General features: G+C 30.9%; 1 protein-coding gene across 1 annotated transcript in view; it reads right to left on the bottom strand.

Moving 5' to 3' along the window:
* LOC144250993 (kelch-like protein 1) overlaps positions 1–25,410 on the bottom strand; it is a 380,194-nt gene extending 354,784 nt beyond the window's left edge. Inside the window, exon 1 of the mRNA XM_077794136.1 lies at positions 24,914–25,410. Within this exon, the coding sequence (XP_077650262.1) occupies positions 24,914–25,410 (497 nt within the window). The remainder of the gene's footprint in view (positions 1–24,913) is intronic.
* Positions 25,411–25,493: the final 83 nt, after the last annotated feature.

Raw genomic sequence — 25,493 nt, 5'->3', positions numbered from 1 at the left:
ATTCAATAGTTTTCCATAATTCATAAAAGAGTGAGAATTCATAAGAGTTACTCACAAGGCAATATTTTACCTGGCCAGCAGCTATGAGTAAGTGAAAACAACAACAATAATAATAATTACAACAAGACCCCCACAAATCTCCTAACCCAGGAAAGTGAGATAGACAGCAATGCAAGAGCCTTCCATTTTTTTGGATTTTTTCAAAACACTTCCATCAGAAATTTACTGACATCCTGGCTTGGTTGGTGCACACCTGAAATCCTAATAACTAGGAAGGCTGATGCAGAAGGATCCCGATTTCAAAGCCAGCCTCAACAATTTAGAGAGGCTTTCTCAAAATAAAAAGGTCTGGAAATAAGTCTTAGTGCTTAAGTGTCCCTGAGTTCAATCCCTGGTACCAAAAGAGAAAAAAAAGAAATTTACTGACTTATCTGAACAATTCATCAGATCACTTTTAATTGACTGATTTTCACCTTCATATTTAGTGTTTTCACTGGTCACATTGGCCTCATTGTTAATTAGCATCATTTTCCTTTTCTTCAATGTTTTTGTCATGACTCTACTTTTTTTCACTATTTGGCTTCACATTTTCTTTTTTAATCACAAAATCCCCTCTTTTATTCATACTTGGATTTTCTATCTTGCTCTCTGATCCAAGGTTTGCACTCATGCTTACAGGATTCTGAATCTCAGCTTCTTCATCTTCTTTGACCTGATGAGGACAACTGCATTTTCCATCTTATCTATCATAGCCTCAGCTTTCTTACCATTTCTCCTTCTGCTTGACCTTCTTTCCCTACTTCTTGATCTTTGATAGTTTAGGGAATTGTGAATCTTAACTCAGAAGTTGAGTTTGAATGCTCAATTTGTGAATAATTTCTCTTTCTTCTATTTTTTTCTTCTATTTTTCTTCTATTTATTATTAGTTGTTCAAAACATTACAAAGCTCTTGACATATCATATTTCATACATTTGATTCAAGTGGATTATGAACTCCCATTTTTACCCCATAAACATTTTGCAGATTCAAAAAAAAAAATGTCTACAGCCATACCACCCTGAACACGCCCGATCTCTTTCTTCTTTCTTTGTCTTGAACCCTTTCTTCTTGAACCCTTTCTTCTTCTGTTTCATTTTCTGTATTTTTCTCTTCTTTTTTTCTCACTTTTCCTCCAACTCTTATTTTTTTCTTTTCAAACTTGTTTTCTCTTTTTAAAATGTTCATCATGATTGTCTCTTCAGGTCTTTTTCCCTTAAATTATCTTTATTCTTCACTAGTAGCTCTAATCATGGCATAGCTCATGTGGTGCTTTCTAATTAAACAGTCATCCACCCCAGGGCTTGTCATAGCCTACCAGCAAAAAGTGCCCACCTACTTTAAAAACGAGCATTTATTTTTCTTGGTCAGCAAGTTTTCATTCTCTCTTAAAGAGTTCAACTAACTTTTATCATTTCCTAGTCTGCTTCTACTTTTCTCTCAGATCCAAAATTTTTAATCTGCTACAACAGTATATCAATGTAATGAGTTCTTTTTTTTTTCTTTTTTTGATCTGTGGCCCACTGCCCCAGGGGATAACTGGTTTTCATGTAATGTATGAATTTAAGTCTATATTCTACTTCTTCCACCAAGCTTTGTCATGTACTTCCCAAAATCTCTATTTTCTATTGTTTTTGTAGATTTTCATCATGGGATTTTTAAGCAATTCTGTAGATCGCTTTTCTGGAACTGTTCACTCCTTGAGAGATGAATCCTCTTATCTTCTTCCTGGGAGTGGGGACCATCTACTGTAGCCTGATGAGTCCAAAGATAGAGAAAAAAAAAATGAAGTGGGGTAAAGAGGATACTCAAGGACCCATGGAGGAATGGACTCTGTCATGTTTAGAGTGGCTTCTCTATAAGTATTCACACCTCCTCTGCCAAGTACCCCTAAAGAATAAGTGAAATTGACAAGTTTTGAAATCCTGGGTCATTTAGATAACCAAAGGCTCTTCCTTTTATATAGAGAAAAGGAATACTGGTGATAAAGTGATTTATGTGATTATATATATATATATATATATATATATATATATAATTTATAATATATATATAATTTATGTGATTATATATATATAATCACATAAATCACTTTATCACCAGTATATATATATATATATATATATATATATATATATATATATACTGAAGTTTTTTTTTTTTTTTAAAGAAAGCAGCAATAATTCATGTTTAAAATCTCCTCTGGGTTTCTTGAAATATTTGCCTTCTTGTATGAAAACTATATTCAGAAAAATCTCTTGAACAGAAAGAGCATAAGTGTGGGAGAGTGCTAATTTGGCAAATTAATTTTTTTTGTTTCCAAACTTAATTTGGTATTTGACATTTTCTTTTGACAAAGCATTTTATAACTTTGTTTTCTCTTGACATTTTGAATCAACTATATCAGATGTAAAGTGTTGTGCCACAAATGGATGATCATCCTGTGGGTGGAGGCAGTAGAGGAATAGAGTATGAAGCTAAGTTATAAAAACCATTCAGCAATTAGAACTGCAGTTTAAACTGTGAACTAGCTTATACAATTTACAAAGATCATATGTACACAAAGTTATTATGTTAAAAAAATCAGCTAAGTTGGAATAATTTTTCTGATGATACCATTTAAGAATAATATTCATATTTGATTATGGATTTATAAATATTTTACTAAAATATAGTTAAAGGCTATGCTTAATTTTACCAATTATGCAAACTAATTTTCTTTTAAATTACCAGCAGTTCTTTTAACAAGAGAAGATTTGATCCTTTAGACAGTCATTATGTGGAAATGAGCCATTTTATCAGAGGTGGAGAAATAGTTACAGAGCATCCACTAACTTGTCTAAGATTTATTGTAAAACAGATACAATGAAATCACCCATGTTTTTGCTCATTCATTGGTAATTGGATTGAATTTGGAAAAATGGGGCTGCTTGCGAAAAAGTCAAAAGTTCCCCTTGTAAAATTTTGTTCTCATATAGACTAATGTAGGGAATTCCTACTCTTTCAAGTCAATAAGCTTTGGAGAAGACTAAACCTCAAATGTTATAGATTGAAGCTATGAGACATCATATTGCAGTTCCCCATGTAAATCAAGAGGAGCCATTTTACCTAGATATACTTTGATTTCTGGGGAAAAAAGTGCAGAATTGCAAGCTTTTCAAGTCTGTCTGTGTGTGGCTCCTGGCTGGTCAAATGAGACTAGACCATCCTCTCACCCTCAATTATATTTTTCTTTGTCTTCTGCATTGCAAATCTATCACTGCTAATCTTTTGTCGACTTCCCTGTTTTTCCTCTGATTCTTTTCCCAATTGAAAAAAAAAAAGTCCCTGTCTTCCAACTTGCCTAAAAACTGAGTAAGTAAAGGGAATTTATGACAAGCAAAGTGGGAAAGTAGTTCAACTGAATAATAGCCATCTATCTCCTCTACCCCAGCCTTGGGGCTACTAAAAATAGCCTCTTCCTTCTGTTTGCCTCTGGACTTCTCTCCTCACAGTCGTTGTTACAACATCACTGACTATGTTAATTTATGCAGCCTGGAGTGATTAAAAGCTTAATCACTGCACCACATACTAAGTATTACTTCAATCATTGATCTATTTGATGTAATCAATGATATTAGTTACAATATCTAAGCAAAATTTTTGGAAAATTGTGGAACATTGGGACCCTTTTTGACACAGTTTACTGCATCAATTTCAGAATAAAATGTTTGACAGTGATTGGCAGTGTTCTTAAGAGGAAAGTTAACATGTTAAACCTATGAAAAAGAAGAACTTGTTCTACTTTGATTTTCAGGATTATCAAAAGTTGGCAACATAATTGCAGGACACACTGCAAAATAAATTTGAGGGAATCTTAACACTATTAAGAGTTTCAAAAGGCACATAGCAGATGATTAAGCCAGGTATGGAACCCTTCTAAGGGGCAGTGAGACAGAACACACTGCTCTCCAGTGAAGCTGGTTCAATCAGGAATATATTAAAGTTTAGTATATTTTTTGAGACACTTAAGCAATTGGTAATTTTCTCTTTATATTTCTTTATATCATCCAATTTCCTCTCTCACCTTTCTTTTTACTGCTGGAAGTAATACTCTTAAGAATACAATATTATTTTCTGATTGTTTCAGAACAGGCTTAAAGGAGAAAAGTCACAAAATGTATTTCCATTTCTCACTGTTAAGAGGTTAAGCACAGAGGAAATTTTCTTAGCAAATTATGTATACCTGACTTCAAGATAGCTTGTAGTTAGATTATGTTCTGTTCCTCATGCTGTATAAAATGAGTCCCTGAGCCAATGCCAGATATGTTATTGGGGATAAAATGGTCTCCTATAATTCTCAAGTTAGAACTGTAAAAACTTTTCTAATATGATGGTTTCATTCTAGCGTAATTAGCAGACATTATGAGACTTTTGAGACCTTCCCACTGCTGCCCTTCGAAAGAAATTCAATATGACAGTTCAGAGCCACTCCACTTTGGAAATAGGTAAGGATCTCCCAAATGTCAGCATCTCATAAAGCATTTGTGGTGTCAGGAGTATATTAAAAAAAAACAAATAAAAATAAAACATCAAAGCAGTGGAAAAGTGATTTATTCTGTAAACTGTAATTTGACTTCATGTGTCAGGCATGAGAGAAGTATATTTGGCAGTAGATCTTCAGTTTAGAGTCTTTTCTGAAGGAAACAGAGTGAAGAGGAAAATCAGTTTCCAAATTACCTAATCTGAGTGAATTCAAAACCTAACTTGACTCATTTAAGCAAGAATCAGCTAAATAAGACTACTCCACTTGAAATTACTAGCTTTTGTGCAAAGTGATACTGTGAAATCTAGAGTTGCAATAATGCTACTGATATAAGAATTCTGAAGAGTTGTCCTGTTATAGTACTTCAAAACTATAAAATTAATTTGAATAGTGTCTAGTGTGTGTTTTATGTTTTGTTCTTTTCTTTCTTTTTTTACTTTCAATTTTTAATTGATGACAGATCATTGTGGAGAATGCTTTCAGGGTATTTAGTAACATCTGTTATGTATTGCAAGGTTATTTGCTTTAATAATAAAGTTATATAAAAATTTTCTTCCAAATTACACCTAATATTGTTAAAGCCTAGATAAAACTCTGTCCAATTGGGAAAATTCTCATACTACATGAACTTGCCATTTATTTTCACTAACTCTGGCATTTATGGGTCATACTACCATCATTGCTAGCTCAACTATTAGGGTGTAGTGTCTCAAAGTTTGTAAGTGATTCAGATACTGTGCCCTGATTATCTTAGTAAATATGCATGTGAGGTGGGCAAGGCAAACTCAAGAGTCTTATGTAATTTGTGAAGACAGAGATTTAGAGAAACTTAGACCGACAGAGTAAAGTATCAATACTATCTTCTAATTCTCCTGGTTCCATAAAATTGTCCTGAATGATTTCCATGAGTATTCTTTGTAAAAGGACAAATTTCACTTGAAATATAGGCACTGACCTCTTATTGTCTTACTTATGCATGATATTAATGTAAGATATTAAGTAGTTCAAATTTCATGAGGTAGACAGTTAATTTACTATCAATTTTTATATTTAACAAAATTAGAAATAAACAAATATTTTATTTATTCATTTTAATAGCTTTCTCTATAAAATAGCTTGAACATTATTAATTGATAATGCAATATTTTTAATTTTAAAATAGATGAGATTGCCTTCCTTTAAAATATTATCAATAAGTAGAGGTTTTAGAGTTAGTACACTTAAAATTGAGCATAATTAATAAGAAAAGTATTTCACAGAGAATATATTACCATCTTAGAGTATCTTTATTTTCTTATCTATTATTTATTTTGCATTATAATTCTAACTACTTATCTCTCATCACATTTTTTCAAGGGACTATGTAGCTTCAATGGGAATACATAACCACTAGATGGCAATATTATTCTTCTTCAACACATATAAGTCTTTACCTAATTTTGACACTGATTACAGCATTGTACTTAATGTCAATATTTAATAAATTAACTTTTTGGAACTTCTTTTTAAATTCAGAATGTAAAAGTTTAATATCAAATACATTTCACTGTAACATTTCAAGAACACAGAAGACAATTGTAACCTTCAAGTAACCTTCATGTAAAAATGTTATTTGACTTAAAGTTCTTTTTTCCCCCCAGATATACATATGTATGTGGAGCTTTTTTTATATTTCTTTTTAACTTCACATGTATGAATATTTTTTTCTATAAGGTAATCAAGTCACACAATATCTTAATAATTGCTTTATATATTGAATGCTACTGTTATTTGAACCATTCTATACAGATTAAAATATATTCATTGTTTTTCTATCTCCATACATTCTACAAAGCAGATATGAAATAATTTTTGTAATTCTATTGATGAGCAACAATGAGTTTCTATTTTTTCCCTGTAAGATACATTCTCAAAATTTGAATACTTACAATTTTTTCATACCAATAAATATTGTACCTTTGTTTTCCCCAGAAAATTAGAGCAATTTAAATCTCTACAAACAATGAGATATTTCTGACATTTTTTTATAACCCCAGGTAGTGTAACTATATAAAGTCAAGCCACATACTTGGTTCATAAGAATGAAGTGTCATGATATAATATTTACTTTAGAAACATTACTTACTTAAGAGATATTTTCTCATCATAAATCCCACAAAAATTTGTTTTCCAGTTTATTATATATTTTGAAAAAATGTATAAGGCATATCAATTTTTATGTTCAAATTTATCAATAGATTTTTTTCCTAAAATTTTCCCTTGAATTTAGTTTTTTAAAAAAGGAAAAAGTTGTTCCCATTGATCATTTAAGTTGGCATAAATGTTGAGCCAGAGGTCTGTTATCTCCTGTATGGAGAGCCAATTATATCAATACCACTTACAAAAAAACAAAGAAACAAACCAAAAAACCAAAACAAACAAACAAAAACAAAAAAACCTTACTTCCTGTTTCATTGAAATGCCCCTGGAATACATTAGGTTTTCCTTTATATTTTTATCTATTTCTGGAGTTACCTTGGTTGGTTCACTATCTTTTGATCTTATTGCTTTTATGATGCTGCTTAATTACAATAACTCTATAGAAAAGTATATTTTCTAATTGCTAGAGATGTCAAACCGTTTTTTGTGTATTTATTGACTATTTTATTTCTTCTTTTTAGAAATGCCTGTTTAGTTTCTTTACCCATTTACTGGTTGGGTTGTTGTTGTTGTTATTATTTTGGTGTTAATTTTTTTTTATTTCTTTGTCTATCCTGAAAATTAACACCCTGAGGTGCAGGTGGCGAAGATTTTCTCCCATTCTGTAGGCTCTCTCTTCACATTCTTGATTGTTTCCTTGGCTGTGAAGAAGTTTTATAGTTTGATGCTGTTCCATTTATTCATTTTTTTTTTTTTTTGCTTTATTTGTTGCACATTAGGAGTTTTGTTAAGGAAGTCTGCTCCTGATCTGACATGTTGGAATGTCTGGCCAACATGTTCTTCTAGTAGGTGCATGGTTTCTGATCTAATTACTACATCTTTGACTAACTGAATTGAAACAACATTGAGATTTCATCTCACCCCACCTAGAATGTCAGTTATTAAGAACACTATTAATAATAAACATTGGCAAAGATGTGGTGAAAAGGTACACATACATTGTTGGGGGGACTGCACATTGGTGCAACCACTCTGAAAAGCAGTATGGAGACTCCTTAAAAAACTAGGAATTGAACCACCATTTGACACAGTTATTCCATCCTTCAGAATATGTACAAAAGATTTAAAATGAACATACCACAGTGATATATACACATCAATGTTTATATCTGCACAAGTCACAACAGCTAAGCTATGAAGCCAAATTAGTTGTCCTTTTGACAGAAGAATGGATAAAGACATTGTGGTATATATACACAATGGAGTACAACAAAGAAGCCATAAATAAAAATGACTTCATGACATTTTCCAGTAAGTGGATGGATCTGGAGACTCTCATGCTAAGTGAAATAAGTCAATCCCTCCCCCCTTCCCCCCAAACCCCACCAAAGGTCAATTATTTTCTCTTATATGTGGAAATAGACCCACAATAAAGTGGGGTGGGGGAGAGATTAAGTGGCCTAGAGAAAGGGGAATGAAGGAAAGGGATAGGAAAAGAAAGGAGTGAAATGAATCTGAAGTAATTTTCCATATGAATATACCACAGTTAATCTTGCTATCATGTACACCCACAACACTGAAATCCTAATTGGAACAGAGTAAGATATATTACATGCTTGTGTACTTATATTAAAATAGACTCTACTATCATGTATAACTAAAAAACAATCAGTAAAATTAAAAAGAATTGTTCATCCAATAAATCCATAAATGAATTTTTTAAAAAGGAAATTATAATACAAAATAAAACAAAAAAGGTATCATTTCCATTCTTGGATTTTCTAGGATATTTAATTACCATGTTTACTTTAGAATAAATGTGACAATTCTGTAACAATTTTAATGTTCATTATATCCTCAATTAGAAATATATTTTATCTCTGTAATTACTTATTAGTTTGAAACTTTTACTATAACTTTATGAATCTCATTTAAACTCTCACAAAGTATTTTTATTATTCCAAGGTATTTCGGGGTTTTTTTTTGTTTTTTTTTTTATTGTTAGATAGTGAATGAGGTATTTATTCCACATGTATTTCTAAGTGCCTGTTAATGGTATAAGGAAATCTAACAATGAAATGATATCGCAATTCTTCATTGTTTCTCTTCTTTCTTAAGATTTCAACATTATTTCCCATTATTCTGGAAATATAATTTCAAATAATGCTTAATTTTTATTTAAATACTTAGAATATTAGTTCATTTTTTATTTTATTAAATATCCACAATTATAATAGATATCACCATACTGTGTGTGTGTGTACACTCTGAAAATTTTATACACAAAAAATCTATAACTTTTGTAGTTTCCTTCAATTCCTGTGTTCTTTTTGCTTTGTTTTCTTTTAGTAATATTTGGTGAAAATCCTTTACCACCACATGACACAGTTATACCATATTCAGTGTATATCCTAAGAAATTAAAGTCATCATATTATAGGGAGACATGCATACCCAAGTTTATATCAGCACAGTTCACAATAGCCAAAGCATAGAAAAAGCCTAGGTGACCATCAAGTGATGAATGGATAAGGAATACATGAAATATTTTTTTAAAAATGGGGTTTTATTTTGTTATAAAGTAGAATGAAGTTATGAAATGTAAGAGCACTATGTTAAACAAATTAAACCAATCTCAAAAAATCAAAGGGTTCATGTTTTATTTAATATGTGGAAGCTAGAGAAAAAGAAAAGGGGGAGAGAAATAAGGGGAGATAAATCTTATAAAAATAGAAGGGGGAACAGTAAAACAAGAGGACCTAGGGTTAGGAGAGAAAAAAGGAGGTAGTAGTGAGCAAATTGATTTTATTATACTGTTATATTGTGAGGATGCATGATTATGTAAAATAGAATCACACTATTATGTATAATTAAAATGAACAAATAAAAAATGTAAAAAGAAACTGTTTCCATTTTTAAAATATTTAATAATTTTGATTTTTTTGTTTCATATCTACTGATGTAATTAAAAATTCTTTTATCTGATAGGGTTCATTTTGTATATTGATATTGTGTTGAGAAAAAAAATATTTAAGTATAGAAGTATTCAATATTTTAATATGTTTCTAGATAGTTAATATATGTTAGAATTTTTATAAATATATATAATTTATTTAATGATATTTTGTGATTAATTTGTTATTTAAAAAAGCATTAATATTATAATTCAGCATGGTTATAATTGAAATCATTTAAATATCACAGGAATTTTCTCTTTTTTTAAAGTTAAATAGAGATATATAACTTGGGCCATATTTACATATTTGTGTATTACTTATGCTATCTATTAACAATTTATAAAACTATGAAAGTCTATACTTTCACCCTTTATTGTGGATGTATTTGATAATATACACTTATTTCATTATAAAGCAATGCACTTGGAAGTTTGTTGACACGTTGTTTACATAATATTCTCTATTTACATAGTTTTATTTATATGTGGCTCTGTAGATCTACTTATTTATAAAGTACATTTTCTTCATTTCTATCAGGACTGCCAGAGTTTTACATATTTTTAAATGACCAGGTTGTTAGGCATATTTTCCTATGTCACTATTTTTGTATTTGTAAATGGACAGAATACCTTTATTTTATTTTATTATTATTTTTTTTTTGTGGTGCTAAGGATCAAACCCAGTGCCTCACACATGCTTGGCAAGCATTCTTCCACTGAGCTACAGCCTCAGCCCTCCTATATCATTATTTTTGAAAAAATTTTTATCAATTTCATTTTTAGACTCTTTGGGTATTTTCTTTTCTAATTTTTTATTTCTCTCTCTCTCTCTCTCTCTCTCTCTCTCTCTCTTTCTCTCTTTTGTTAAAATGCAGGAAGTCATTGTGTTCTATATCTCTTTTTATTACTTGAAAATTTTTAAAGAAATATTTTTATATATTTACACATGATATTTTTATATGTGTACATTGTGGAATGGTTAAAAAAACTATTTCATATATTCATTACCTAATTTTGTGGTGATAATAGTACTCATTTACTTATTTTCAAGTACCACAATATGTTTATTATAAACTGCAGTCACCATGCTATACAATAGATCTCCTGAAACTATTATCTGAGATTTTGTGTCCTTTGATGAACATCCTTCAGTTTCTTCAAAGCATCTTATAATCACCATTTTACTGTTTTCTGAGATCAGCTTTTTTATTCCACATATAAGTGTTTTTATGTTCCTCACTTATTTCACTTTGCATAATGTTCTTTGGTTCATCCATGTTGTTACATGAAAGATTTCTTCTAGATAAAGGGCAAATAATAGCATACCATTATGTATATGTACTACATTTTCTTTATCCATTTACCCCCAGTGGATACCGTGGTTCATTCCATACTGCATACACTGTGAATAATGCTTCAGGAACCCTGGAGTGCAGGTATATCATGTGTATCATAATTTCATACCCTTTGGATATGTATCTAACAGTGGGATTGCTGAATAATATGTGTATTTTAAGTCTTTGTAGAGCATCCACACAATTTTTCTATAATGATTGTCAAATTTATATTCACAATGACAGTTTCTGGGGATCCCTTTTCTCTAGATCCTTAGCAGTACTTGTTACCTTTAGTCATTTTGGTAATAGCTCTTATGGCTTGGGTAATAGGTGTGTCCCCAAAGCTACTGTGTTAATGCAAGAAGTATGGAGGTAAAATGATTGTATTGTTAGAGCTGTAACCTTATCAATCAATTCTAGTTTAAATGGACCCACTAGGTGGTAACTGTAGGCAAGTGGTGCATTGTTATAGTTTGGATGTGAAGTGTCCCCCAAAATTTCATCTGTGAGACAATGCAAGAAGGTTCAGAGGAGAAATGATTGGGTCATAAGAGCTTTAATACTCCTCTAAGTTATTCTTGTTAGCACAGTGACACAAAATTGGCTAAAACAATAAATTCTTACAGGTATGAACTAAAGTCTCATTGTGGTAGTTATTTTTTCTTCAATTCTTAATTCTGCAATTAGCTGTAAACTAATTGCACAGTTTAAATTTAAAGCATTCTTTTTTCTGTTAATTTAAATTACTATAATCTATATATAATTCAATATATTGATTATGTAAAATAGCATATCTATTAATTTATTTTTACAGAAGAGATTTAATTGTTAAAATATTTAAATTATTAAGATTTAGTTTGTTAGCTCAGAAATATAAAAGTCATTTGTTAAATACTTTCAATTTTTTATGTTAAAAGAGTTTTCTATTTGACCTAGTACACTAGTTGACCTTTTTAAATTTGATTTGGTAAGTACATATACTACTGAACATATGGATGATATTGAAATAATCATTTCACTTCTCAATCTTCTTGTTTTAAAAATTCTGAAGTATTTTGAATGTTTTTTGTGGTGTTATCATTTTATTCTTATATCACAAGAAGTTTTCACCTTAAAAATTAATATTAACCAAAGTACCAAAGTTAATATGACATATCTTTAATTTACACAGTAAGCCATTTTTTATATAAAGTACCTTTATATTTTTTCAATATGATTAACATTGTTTTGGTTACATATACTCCAAATATTTCTATAAATATAAATACATATCATGAATAATATTATATATATATATATATACATATATATATACATGTTATATTATATATATATTCATCCATATTGTATTTGTGACTTTCTTTGATGTCTTGCCTTTTTATAGTGACAAAATAACTGATAGCATTTAATAACAACTATATTTGATTGTCTTTACTGATTATTTTTCTTTTTCAGATTATTTTGATGTTGCATTTGGGTAGAAACAAATATACTTTCTTACAGTGATCTAAGATTGTATTGTACTTTATCCTTATGTAACATGTATAAATTAAAATGGAAAAATTAATATATAGTATACCAGCTGTTATAAAATCATCTAAAAACTCAATGTTCATCTGAAATCTGACCATAATCTTAAATCCCAGAATTTTTAAGTAGAAATATTTTTGTAATGGGGCTTTAAGGATTTTAGATATTTCTTATTGAACATTTAAGATTTGCCCACATTTTTCTAAATTGCCATTTGATAATAACAAAATAAAGCTCTGATACTTTGCAGCAACCTTCTTTACAAATATTAACTCCCAGAGTTATTTATCTGAAAATCCAAAGTCCAAATAATTGCCAACATTTATTCATTTAGTTGTTTATCTGCACATTTTAATGAAATTTATAAGTTTTAAAAGGAAAAGTTGTACTTTACCTCTCAATAAAAGATAACTGAAATCAGTAACAAATAAGAGGAATCCTACCTGACATTGTGACAAGCCTTTTATTTGCCAGAGGTAAACATGTTAATGTGGCAGGCATCCTTGGGTACAGTGATGGCTTTTCATCACCTCCCCTTCTCTTTTGCTAGGTTTTACACCAATTTAATTCTCCAACCTAGTGCATAATGAATAAATCCAAAGGAAATTTAAACCTACACCCATATATTTTTCTCTAAAGAAATAGAAATAGGAATTATTTAATTCATGTGGTCATATTCACATAGACAATTATAGGAGTATGTTTTAATATTGAAAAAATATTTTGAAGTAGAATTATGACAGTCCATAAATATTTCCATAATTGTCAACTTCCCTGAGACCCAAGGACTAAGCTTTTGTATGACCTTCTTGGTTTCTAATCACCTTTTTTATAAAGACCTTTATTATTATGTTTTTAAATGTGGTGCTGAGGATCAAACCTAGTGCCTCATGTGTGCTAGCGGAACGCACATAACTCTGGAGCCATAATTCCAGCACTCTAATCACCTTTCTTTTAAAATAAATAATGTGTTGAATGTTTCAGAAGTATTGTAATCTATTGACAGTTATTTATTATCCCAAATTAATATATTATAAAGGCATATGTATAAATAAATATTTAAGAGCTTAATAATTATATATTATATGTATTTATAAATATATATTTATAAATTCTATTTACTGAAACTCATTCAAGATGTAACTCTTCCAACCAGAAGTGATTTTTTTCATTTCTTGGGTTTCCCAGATCCATCTCTCTCCTAATACTATGATGAAAGGTTATTATTTTAGCACAGTGTGCTATAATCACAATTCTCTTCAAGGTCAGTTAAAGAGTTTGGACATGTGCAGACACAAAAATATTTATGATCAGAAGGGCCCTCATGCTTACTTCTATGTTCTACTGCCTCTAAATACTGAATTCTTTTCAAAAAGAAGCAATGAGTTTTAGTTTTGTTTTGACCTCCACAGATGTCATAGCTGGTCCTAAGCCTATTCAAAATGACAACACATGCCCTCTTTAACATTTGCAAAAATATCTCAACTACTTGGTGAGATATGTGGTTATAATGAAACCCTCTAAAGAGGCCTTGAATAATAGATCCATCTATACCAATTTTTCATCACTGACTTTACCTTTCTAATCTTACTTGTGCTCCTTAATCTAAGCATCTTTGACCATCACACAAACTGTAAGCTTTATTTTTCATTCTGTTATTTCCTAAATTAATTTATATAAAGCTTTATATTTTTAGCTTAGTTGATTTGTTGAGATTGTCAGTCTCAAAGTTGCATTGTCCCATTTAAAAGTTCTTCATACATAATACTATCTCACTTGTAACCTTTCCATGGGTAGGATATTCCTATTCTTCTCTCTATGACTATACTATAAACCTATTTTTATGATCAGGAAAAAAAATCATTTTTGTTTTGAAGACTCAAGTGACTTGTTTGTGTAATGCACCTCACATTGCTATTATTTTGCATTCTAATCCATCAAAGACATCAACACTCCTTTAATTCCAACTATAATCCTGGGCATATTCAATCTGTGATAGACAACTCATCAAAAAATATATTTTGCTCTCAGTTTCTAGAATGCCATATCATCCCAATGTCAATCTCATTTCCACATATTTTTGCTGGTTTATTTGTTTTTAGAGGGAAAAGTAGTAGTAGGGATCAAATCCAAGACAGGTATTCTACAGGTATTCTATCACTGAGCAATACCACAAGTCCTGTGATGACCACGTATTTTATGTTTTCAATGTCCAGGTCTGGTATTTTTTTTTTCCGAACTGGGGGATAATACCCAGAGGTGATTTATGGCTGATTTGCATCCCTAGTCCTTTTATTTTCTATTTTGACAAAGGGTTTCAATAACTTGCTATAAGACTGGCCTATAATTTGAGATTCTCCTGCCCCAGTCTTCCAAGTCCCTAAGATTACAAATGTGCATCACTGCAACCAGCTTTCCATGTCTATTCTTCTTGTGGAATCTTAAATCTCAACTCACTTTCTAAATACAGCTTCCTAAATTTTTATTTCTATTATTTCTTTACTCCATTCCAGTTATTCTGCCTGAACAATAAATGTATGTCAGTTATCAGATTCAGATTGTATAAAATAAAACTGTTTCCTACCTTCCAATCTCTTGCATTGTTCTCTTCATAGAACAACAATAACAACCAAACAACAAGAAGGAAAAATCTCATTTTCATATCCAAACTTGTAGGAACCCTTTCACTTCTCCCTCTTTTACAAATAATCCTTTAATTAATTGAAAATATTTGTTTTTTTATGTTTACTGTTGTTGTTTTGGTACCAGGAATTTAACCCATGAGTACTTAACCACTAAGCCACACATCCAGCCCCTTTTTTATTTTGTGATAGGTTCTCACTAGTTTACTTAAGGACTCACTAAGTTGCTGAGGCTGGCTTTGAAATTGCCATCCTCTCACCTCATCCTCCCAAGTCGCTGGGATCAATTGTGGTATTTTATTTTCCAAAGTCTTTTTTCTACTCCTTTTTAAAATAATAGTTCCTCATTAAGACTCTTATCTAAACATTTTAATGTACTTTTTAAATTCAGTTTCAACACCTTTCTTTTCTCTTGTCCATCTTCCATGCTATAACAGAAAGATTGACCAAAGTTAGAGTTTCATCAGGAACATCATTGTTTCATCCTTATTGTAAGTAAAATCTAAAGTCCTTAATAAGATCAAGAAGGCCCCTCCTTGTTCGAGTATGATTTAGTCAGCAAGCCAAACTCCTGATTTTTACACATGTTCATGGTAATATACTTGACAGTTTTTCCTCTTCTTAATAACTGAACATATTTAGATTGAACTGAATTTCATTAAGTCCCTTATGGAGACTTCCTCTTCTATTACTTTGAACATCTCCTTTGATATGTATATTTTGGTATATCACAAGTTTAATTTCTGTAAATAATTACCTGTTAATTTTTTAGTACAAAATTTTCACTCTGAACCTTTACTGGACCTTCTTGTATCCCGGTAGCCTGGTATATTTGTCTTGGAATAGAGAAAGAAACCAGTTAAAAATAGTTTTCACTAAGTGAAAGAATATTTAGTGTTTCCTTGGGGTATATTTGTCCCACCATATAAGTAAAATGTTTAGAATAGATTTGAATTCAAACCTTAAATAGCCAAAGTACAGCTCAATTCATGTGGTTATGCTAGCAAGCAAGTAGAATCAATGATAGAGCCATAGTCATTTTTAATGGTAACAAGATAGAAAGAATTTTAAAATGATGCATTTTTTGTCTCTCTATCATATTCCAGTAGTAAAAAAGATAAAGAACAATTCATATGACTAAATGGTGACATTTTCCTAAACAGGCAGATTTTACTCTAGAATTATAAATTTTCTAATTATTAAGCGAGTTTTCTTTCTATCATATGCTGCAACTGTAGATGACAACATATTAGAATAAGGCAAACAATATTATTATCATAAAAATACAAACTACAAAGAATTATTGATATTTATACATTATATATTTTAAATTTGTGGCATTATAATTTTTTTCTAGAATTTATTGATGAATATGAAGTAACTTTTCATACTTAGACTAAATTTTGTATGAACTACATGAAATGTGAGAGGACATAGGGTAAGAACAGATATAAGTCAGTCTTCAATGTGAGTTAAAAGTCCAAAATGTGCATCTATTTTGTGAAAACAACAACAAAAATACATTCAGAAAAGATTTTAACTTGTGTTTTGAGAGCTTCTATAGGAATACATGTTCAACTTTATAGTGGGAAGAATTCTTCCATTAAAAAAATTAGTTTAAAAACCACAGGCTATTCAAAAGTCATTAGAATAATTAAATCTAAATATTTTATAACCATTAAGACAAAATGATAGAGTGAAAAATGAACTCTTTCTCTCTGTAGGAAAATTTTTATTTAGTAGTGGTTCCAAGTCCTCTGATAAAACACTAAGAGGAGTCAGCATTGGATAGCACAGCTCATTCATTTCTGAGCCATGAGGTAAAGCTCATGGCAGTATCCCTGCTCCCCAGATGCTCTGCCAGCATTGGCAATGAAAATAAAAGGTAGAGATCCCTTGTGGTTATGTGGCAAAGCCTTCTCCTCTTGCTGTGCAGAGCTTCTTATGTAAAACTATTCTGCCTTCTCTTCTTTATCATCAGCTGCCAAGAGGGAGGCACAGAAAACTCAAGGCACATATTTTAGCATCAGGTTCTGCAAGGCGAATGCCAGTGGCTGACTTCTTGGATTGTACATCAAATTCAATAAGTGTTTGACTTCAATATATGATGTGAAGTAAGTTAGAATTAAACTTTTATTCAAAGCATAGATAATCAATACATAGATAACATATTTTTAGAAACAAATAGAACTATTTCATTTGAGTCAAATTGATCATCGACATAGAATTGAAGAAATAAAACTATCTGACTTAAAGTGGATGAATGCTACGGAAGAAATACTCCATCCAGTGAGCTTTTGCCTCACTATAATATTTTTTTCTCACTCAAACTTAGTGTTGAATAATGTTTATTCTTTTTATGGTAGAATATTATTTTACTACATAACTAGTATGAAAATATGTTCCAATACTGATACAACATTATCTTAATTAATATAGCTTCATAACAAGTCTGAAAATCAGGATTGTTAGTCCTTAAATTAGGTTATCTTTTTCAAAATGGTTTGGTTTATTCCAGATCCTTCAAATGTGTGTGTGTGGGGGGGTGGATTTTTAGGATAATCTTGTCAATTTGTACCAAAAATGGCTTATACAGACTTTCTGGGGGGAATTATTAGAACTATAAATCAACTGGAGGATACTTGACAACTTAATTATAGTGAGTTTTCTGATTCATGAATATGGTATAACTGTCACTCTTTGAGACTCCAATTTCTTGCCACTTGGTTTTGTTATTTTCAATCTATGAGTCTTCATATCCTGTATACTATATATTCCTAAGTTCTTCTTATTGTATTAATACTATTACGATTCCATTAAAAATTCCCTGGACAATTATGTCTGAAAATAAATTTATTTCTTCATTTCTATGTACGTGATCAATTTGTCAATAAATGAAATAGTTCTATTTGGTTGTTTCTGAAATATATGCTTTTCATTTATCTTTGTTTTATGGAGCTTACTATATCTTGAATGTAATGCTGAGTAGAAGTGGTGAAAGAATACATCTTCATCTTTTTCCTGTCCTTAGAAGGAACACACTTATTTTTTCAACCTGATAATCTAGCGATAAGAATTGAATAGATTCCCTTTGTTGGACAGAGACTCTTTGGTTTGAGAAGTACTTTGCTATTAATATGTCCACCCTGACTTTCTTTGTTTTGTATTAGCAAGTCAAATAATTTTATTCTTTTACTTTTAATCAGCTTTGTATATTTAAATTTAAATTACATTTTCTGTAAACAGTGTAATGGTTAGGCTTTAATTGCCCAATCTGATATTCTCTGTATTTTAATTGTGGAGGTGCAGACTGCTACATTTACTATAGGTACTGGTTAAGAGTCAGATTGTCATTTGTGCTATGTGTTTTCTATTTGTTGCATCTTTTCGTTGTTATCATTTTTTCTCTTTTTTAGATTAATTGAATGATTTTTACAGAATCATTTTCCCTGTCTTCTTTCTTGATTTATTAAATACTTATCACTTTTAAAATTTTAGTGATTACTTTAGGATTTATAATATATCCTTAGACTACCTTTAAGTGATGTATCAATACACACTTACTTTAAAACACTATACATTGATTTCTCTCCTCCAAATCTGAATTCTGTTATTACCACATATTTATTTCATACATGTGGTTAAAGTATAATACCATAGTCTTCTTTTTCAGATCATTTTTTAAAATCAATATTTCTGTTAGGATCTGTTAGTTAAAATTATCAGCTTTACAGGTGTTACATTCAAAATTCATTTCACCTAGGGTCTTAAGATCATAGCACATTATTCTCTCTGGTCAATCCTACATTAATTATGTTATGAATCCAAAATTAATTATATTATGAGTTTTCCGGACTTAAATAGAAAAAATATTATGAGTTTTTTTAAACCATACTATTGCTTTGTGTGGTGTTCTTAATTCTTTTGTATATTTATTGTGTGCCATATCATTTTCATTGTGTCTGGATTCTTTCTTTTGACATTTCTTATAGAACTTACCTGTTGCTAATGAATTATTTCAAAAATTCTATATCTAAAAAAGATTTTATTCTCAGTTTGAAAAATATCTTCAGTGTGTACACAATTCTAAATGTACAGTTCTACTCCTGTAAAGGTTCTACTTCACTGTCGTCTCATTTATTACTGTCAATGAGAAATGGTCCATCATCCTTATCTCTCTACATATAACATACTTTTTTGTGAATAATCTTATAATATTTTCTCATTCGCCTAAAAAATGAGAAAGAACAATTTATAATTAATATTAATTCCATCTTCATTGTTATTGAATAATTTCATATCATTTCTTAAAATCACTATTTCTATCAGGATCTGTTAGTTAAAATGATCTGCTTTACAGATGTTACATTCAAAATTCATTTCGCTTAGGGTCCTAAAATCATAGCACATCATTCTCTTGGGACAATTGTACAATAACCAAGCTTTCTTTAACATTTCTATAAGCCTATTTTCATATCCTGTCCCCAAATCACTAAAATTAGGAGGCATCAAATCCATTTAGTGCGTCATTCAATATTTGAATTTAAAGATCTTCAAACCATGTTTAATTATGCTCAAATCATCTGTGTCTTCATCAGTTTTTTCTTCAAAGATTTAAATTATGTACCTTAAATTTAAAAAAAGATCAGTTAATTATTATTTAATAAACAAATATGTAAATTCCAGGGCATTTACTTTGTAGAATGACTACAAAAATACCTAAAATTATTTTAGATGGTATGATAAATCAATAATGTGATATATTGGTCAATAACTTGATACTGGTTTAACTGTTGCAAAACTTAATTAATAATATATAGATGAGTTTTCTGTACATTCTTTGAGAGTTCTTGTTCAAAGCCAAGGAAATTCAACTTGTAGCTCTTACAAACTTCTAGTCTACATAGACACAAATTATGGAAAAATAAATACAAAGTCTGAACAAAATTATATTTTGTGTTAATCAAATACTTACTTTGATTACATACGGAGATTTTCTTTAATTTTCCTAAATAATTTAAGATAATACCTTAGGGTTACTAATAATAGAGTTTATAAAATATTCATTAGAAACATATATGAAAACTGGAATATTGTCCTTTAATCTGCATTTTTTGTTATAAATAAAAGTTTTAATTGTTTTTCATCTTATTGCTATATGATATTCACAAGTTTCTTACAGATAGACCTGGGGTTTGAATGCCTGCAAAACCAGCTTTGAGGTTCTATTTCTTTTTCCTTATACTCTTAGTTTGTCTAAAGCAAACTTGCTCAGAGGATACAGTGCCAAGAAATTGTGGAATTTGGGGGAAGAACACTATGAAATATTGATAAACTAATCTTAATTTATAAAATAATTTCTTTCCTAAGAAGATATCATTTCTTCTAGTTCTGTTTTATGTAATAGTAGTCTATTTATATAATACCCAAGTTACTATACCAAAGAGATTCATAATTGTATCAGGATAATAGAGCGTTATAAATTTTAGCTTACATAATATGCAATCTGGCAAAAATCATGTTATTAATCATGTTTTTAAATATTATTATGGCAAATATTTGTTCATTCAACAGTTTTCATTGAGTAATTACTTGCTCTATTGTTAGGGATAAGGTGAAGAGCAACAGATAGTCCTCTCTACTTGGCAATTTCACTTAGAGACAAATCAACATAGAAATTAACATGTGACATGAGCTTTAATAAGAGTTGATGAAAAGGATAGAGAATTTACACTAAGAACATAAAACAGGAGATACAAATTTGTTTGGGGGATCAAGAAATAATTCCCTTAGAATGGTACAGTGTTTTTATTCAAGACATCTCCATGATGAATTGTGGTAAACTCAGGAAAGAGTTGGTTGAAGGAAGGGGAACCAGTGTATGAGGAGAGAAAGCAAATTTGTGAAGCCCAGGGGCAGTGAAAAATTGAATAGATGGGCAGAGTCTGGAATTTAGAGACCAATGGGAATTTTGATGAGAAAGGGCCCACAGAGGAGAAGGGCCAAGATGTCTGTGGTACACATTGTGATCAGGAAATTTTCCATGGTGCATATTGTGATAAGGGAGTGGTAAACACTCTTTGGAGTGGGGAGCAAGGAAGTAGAACAATGATTCAGCTTTTTCTTTTATCATTTTCATTGATTTCTGTGCAGAGAATGGATTACAGGAGGCAAGATGGAGAAGAGGTGGAAAAAATAACAGTTTTGCTAAAAAGTATGGTAACTTAGATTGGGTGCAAAAAATTGAGATGAAGAGATGTGGGATGACACAAAGGAGACTCTCTAAGTCAAATGGCAGGGTTTTATGGAATCTTGAAATAGGGCAAAAGAGGAGGTTGACAAATATGTTGCTTATACAACCTACTGCATGGAACAGTATTCCCTGAGAGAGGATATTGAATAAGAATGGAAAGGAGATTAGAAACACAATTTTGTATATATTTCAGTGAAATAGTCCCTGTACATCTATCTGAGATGTCAGACAGAAAGGTGTAGGCATGAGGCCAGAGGTTGGGGGATGTGTAAGTTTAGATGCAAATCTGGAAATATAGTTTATGGATAGCAACTAAAACCATGGAATCTGATAACTGTACTCTTCAGAATTTGAAATTGAAAATAGTAAACAGTTAAAACAGGAAACATCTTCTCTCACATCACTGTAAACTACAATAATTTAAATATTACTCTTTGGTTTCTTTATTGCATATGGTATTTTGGACAAAATATCCACCTTACACATATGAATATCCAGGGAATCACATACTTTCTAACCCAAGTTTGGAGAGGAAAGTAGAAAAAATAATACCATAAATCAGCAACCTAACTAAACATATTCTTATTCTATACAGTGATTAAGATAATAGAGTACAGATATTTGTTCATGATGGGATACTATAGTGGGTGTTGGTGTAGTGTAGGGTAGGTGAGTTAAATGTTGCATTTTGGCAGTAAATTTTGTTTATTTCTGTATTTCTGCTACATTTCTCCATGTGTAGTAAGACCTTTCTAGAATTCTGAGAGGGGGGGCAGCTTTCTGCTGAGTTAACTCCATCTCTAGTTCTAACAACAAGTTTAAACAGCTTAGCTCCTCATTCTTGCTGGAACAATATTTCTAACTACTGCAAGACCAAATGAATAAAAAGAAGGAACAAACCCCTTTTTGTATATAGGGATTAAATCATCAAGAAGTCAGAATAGATAAAAGAAAATACTAAATATTAAATATGTCATTTTGATGATATAATAATGATCTGTGTAATAAAAGTTATTATAAGATTTAGATATTGTTGTACACATTTATCATCATAAGCACTATGTAGCTTTCTAGATGTGTACTCACAGAAAAAAAAAAAGTTGAATTCACTTTTCTGGTTATTTTGCATACATTTGTGAATTACAAAAAATTTCCATACAGTATTTTACTTTGGAACTACTCTCTTTTCTGGGAAATGAACCCTCCTCTTACAATATATTAAATTGTTATTATTTTCCATACTTATAGATGCAGAATTCCATAAAGCACCATGATTCCAACAGTAAAGATTATTTGGGTTGGTACATGTGTTATTTTCAGAATTCTCATCACTTAAAAAAATTTGTGAATTAAAAACAATGAAATATATTCTAAAGTAAGCTAAGTCTAATCAATGTTTTGTTCCTAATTGAGCTACTAGTAATTTAGTTTTATATATTTAAATATATTATAATCCATTAAATCAGTAATTCATTAGTATTTTTAAATCCTCCAACTCCTATGAAAGTGTTCATAAATTGTTGATGCCAAACATGCCTCACAGATTTACATGTGCTAACAGCAAACTATTTTTGTAAATATGAAACATTAATATTCCTGGAAGGGCGGATATTTCCAGGTGATTTGAAGATTCAAAGTTTCATGTATCTGCATATGCACACACATATATTCATATGCACATATATAATGTTTAAAATATATACATAGATTTTATATACTTATAAAATCACCATATATACCTGTACATACACATATACATACAAACATACACATATATATGGTATATTTTTTTCCTGAGCTGACTCACAAAATATCACTGCTTTTAAAGCAGTAATTAGAAAATGTTTGACTAAATTGGTTTCCTTGAAAATATATAAGGTGCATTGTTAAGTATTTATGAACAATTTCCCTCTCCCCCAAATCACTTATATCTTTTCAACTGAAGAAAATTTAAAAACCTAAAAAGTCTTCTTTTAACAATTCAAAAATTATAAGTATCAAGTGAATGGATAGGTTCATAATATTCATAGTATTCAGTTATAGTTATTTTGAATAAATTTTGATTTAGATCTCCTATATATAGAAAACTTTGAACATACTTGAAAATTGAAAATTAAATTTCTTCTTTTAATATAATAATCTAATATTAAAGGTCTTACTATCACACTAAAATACATCATGATTCTTAAATTTAAAATAAAAATCCACATCATTCATAATAATACAATTATAGTTAAATTTTCTGTATCTCTAACATCACATTTGTCAGCATAAATAGTACCTACATATAGTATTTTGTTTCATATATTCTTTTAAAACTTGTTCAACTTTATAATACCCTGCTTCAATTAAATGAAATTTGGAAGTGTTTTATATTTCTAATTTGTTCTTGATAGTTAATATTTTATAGCATATTCATTATCCCTTTGCTGTACTTTTTCTGTATTTCTTTTTTGATAATGTATTCTGATATCATATGAATCTAAATGCAAATCCTTTCATATCCTCATTATATGCACAAACTAGTAATGATACAGTGTAGAATAATAATGAGTCAATTTATTAAAAATGTAAAAATCAAGAGTTTTATGTTGAAAAGATTTTCTATGTCTTCTAAGTAGCAGAACACTTATGAAGTACAATGTGAGAAATAAACTAGATATAAATGTTCATCTGCTTACTAGACATCCACACTTCTAATAGTAAGCCAGCAAATGACAGCAGCAGAATGCAAAATGGATCAGCAACAGTTTTAATTCTAAGACTTACTCTGAAAAAAGGCAAAAGCGAACACAAGTGGGCTGGGGGTCTGGTTGTGCAGCTCAGTGGTAGAGTGCTTGCCTGGCATGCACCTGGCACTGAGTTCCATTCCCAACATCTCCAACAACATTAACAAAAAAGTTAACAAAAAGTATAAAGACAAAAAGAGAAGTTGGCATAAGGAATAGTAACCCTGTCTGGGGGTGGAGCAGAAGTAAAATAATGCTATTGTCCATTGGCCTTGCTTTTTGTCCATCTCATTATTCCTGGAATACAGATTCAAACCACAGGGATCCTAGATAATAAAGCTAATGCTAAGTCAGTTACTAAGTGAGTATATAAAATGCAGTTTGATGATGTTTAAGGCCAATTTAAGCTGACACCAGATAATGGGATGATTGATATAATTTAATGACAGAAGATGATGGAATAGCAATATAATACGAGAAGTAAAAGAATCATTCCACTTGGAGATGTGCCAAAATGCATGTGTATTCAATTTTTACTTATAAATGAAAATTAGTAAAAGGAAAAAATATATAGTTACAGGTATGAACCAATAGAAATTAACGACCAAACTTTTAATGAGATTTTGACTTGGTTAATAAAAGTCAGGCTGAAATTTCACTCAAATTTTCAACCTGGAACGTTTTAGACTTACTAATTACAAGAGAATAAGAGGATAAAAGAGTGGAAATTGGAATGTTCCAGATGCCCCAAGGGGACTTACTGTACCTGTGTCCACATCCTTCACCTGTTGCCTGGCTGGAGTTGGCTGGCTCCACTTTGAGCTCCTGTAGGACCAGCCCCTTTTCATGTGGTCCAGGAAAGTCCATGCCTGGCACCACCTCCTCCTCTAGGGACTCCACGTAGAAAAGAGTCCTGGCCGGCTGCTGGGTGCCTTGTCCAGGAGCCCCTTGCTGCAGCCTGGTAGCAACTGGGAGCAGGGTGCCATTCAGTGGATTGAAGGAAGAGGAGGAAGAGGATGGGGAGGATGATGAAGAGGAGGAAGAGGAAGGTTTCTTCCAGAAAGTGCTCACACTGCCCCTCTCTTGGCTTTTGAGCAGGCGGCTCTGACTGGGTCCCCAGTGTTCAAAGCTGCCGCTGTTGTCCTGTTGCAGGCAGCCGCCCCCCGCCTGGCTGCCTGGGGAAGGCGAAGGATGGCTTAAGAGTTTCCAGCGGAGTCGCAGGATGTGCTTCACATCTAAGTCTTTTCTCCCAGAGCCTGACATGGTTTATGCAAGAAAGGCAAAAGGACCGCAGCTGGCGCAGAAGTAGGCTGACTAGCAGACAGGAGAGGACAGCAAAACCTGGG

This window comes from Urocitellus parryii, chromosome Y, assembly GCF_045843805.1.
Source record: "Urocitellus parryii isolate mUroPar1 chromosome Y, mUroPar1.hap1, whole genome shotgun sequence".
Classification (NCBI taxonomy): domain Eukaryota; kingdom Metazoa; phylum Chordata; class Mammalia; order Rodentia; family Sciuridae; genus Urocitellus; species Urocitellus parryii.
Note: the sequence above shows the minus strand (reverse complement) of the source record. Positions and strands in the feature narration are given on the sequence as shown.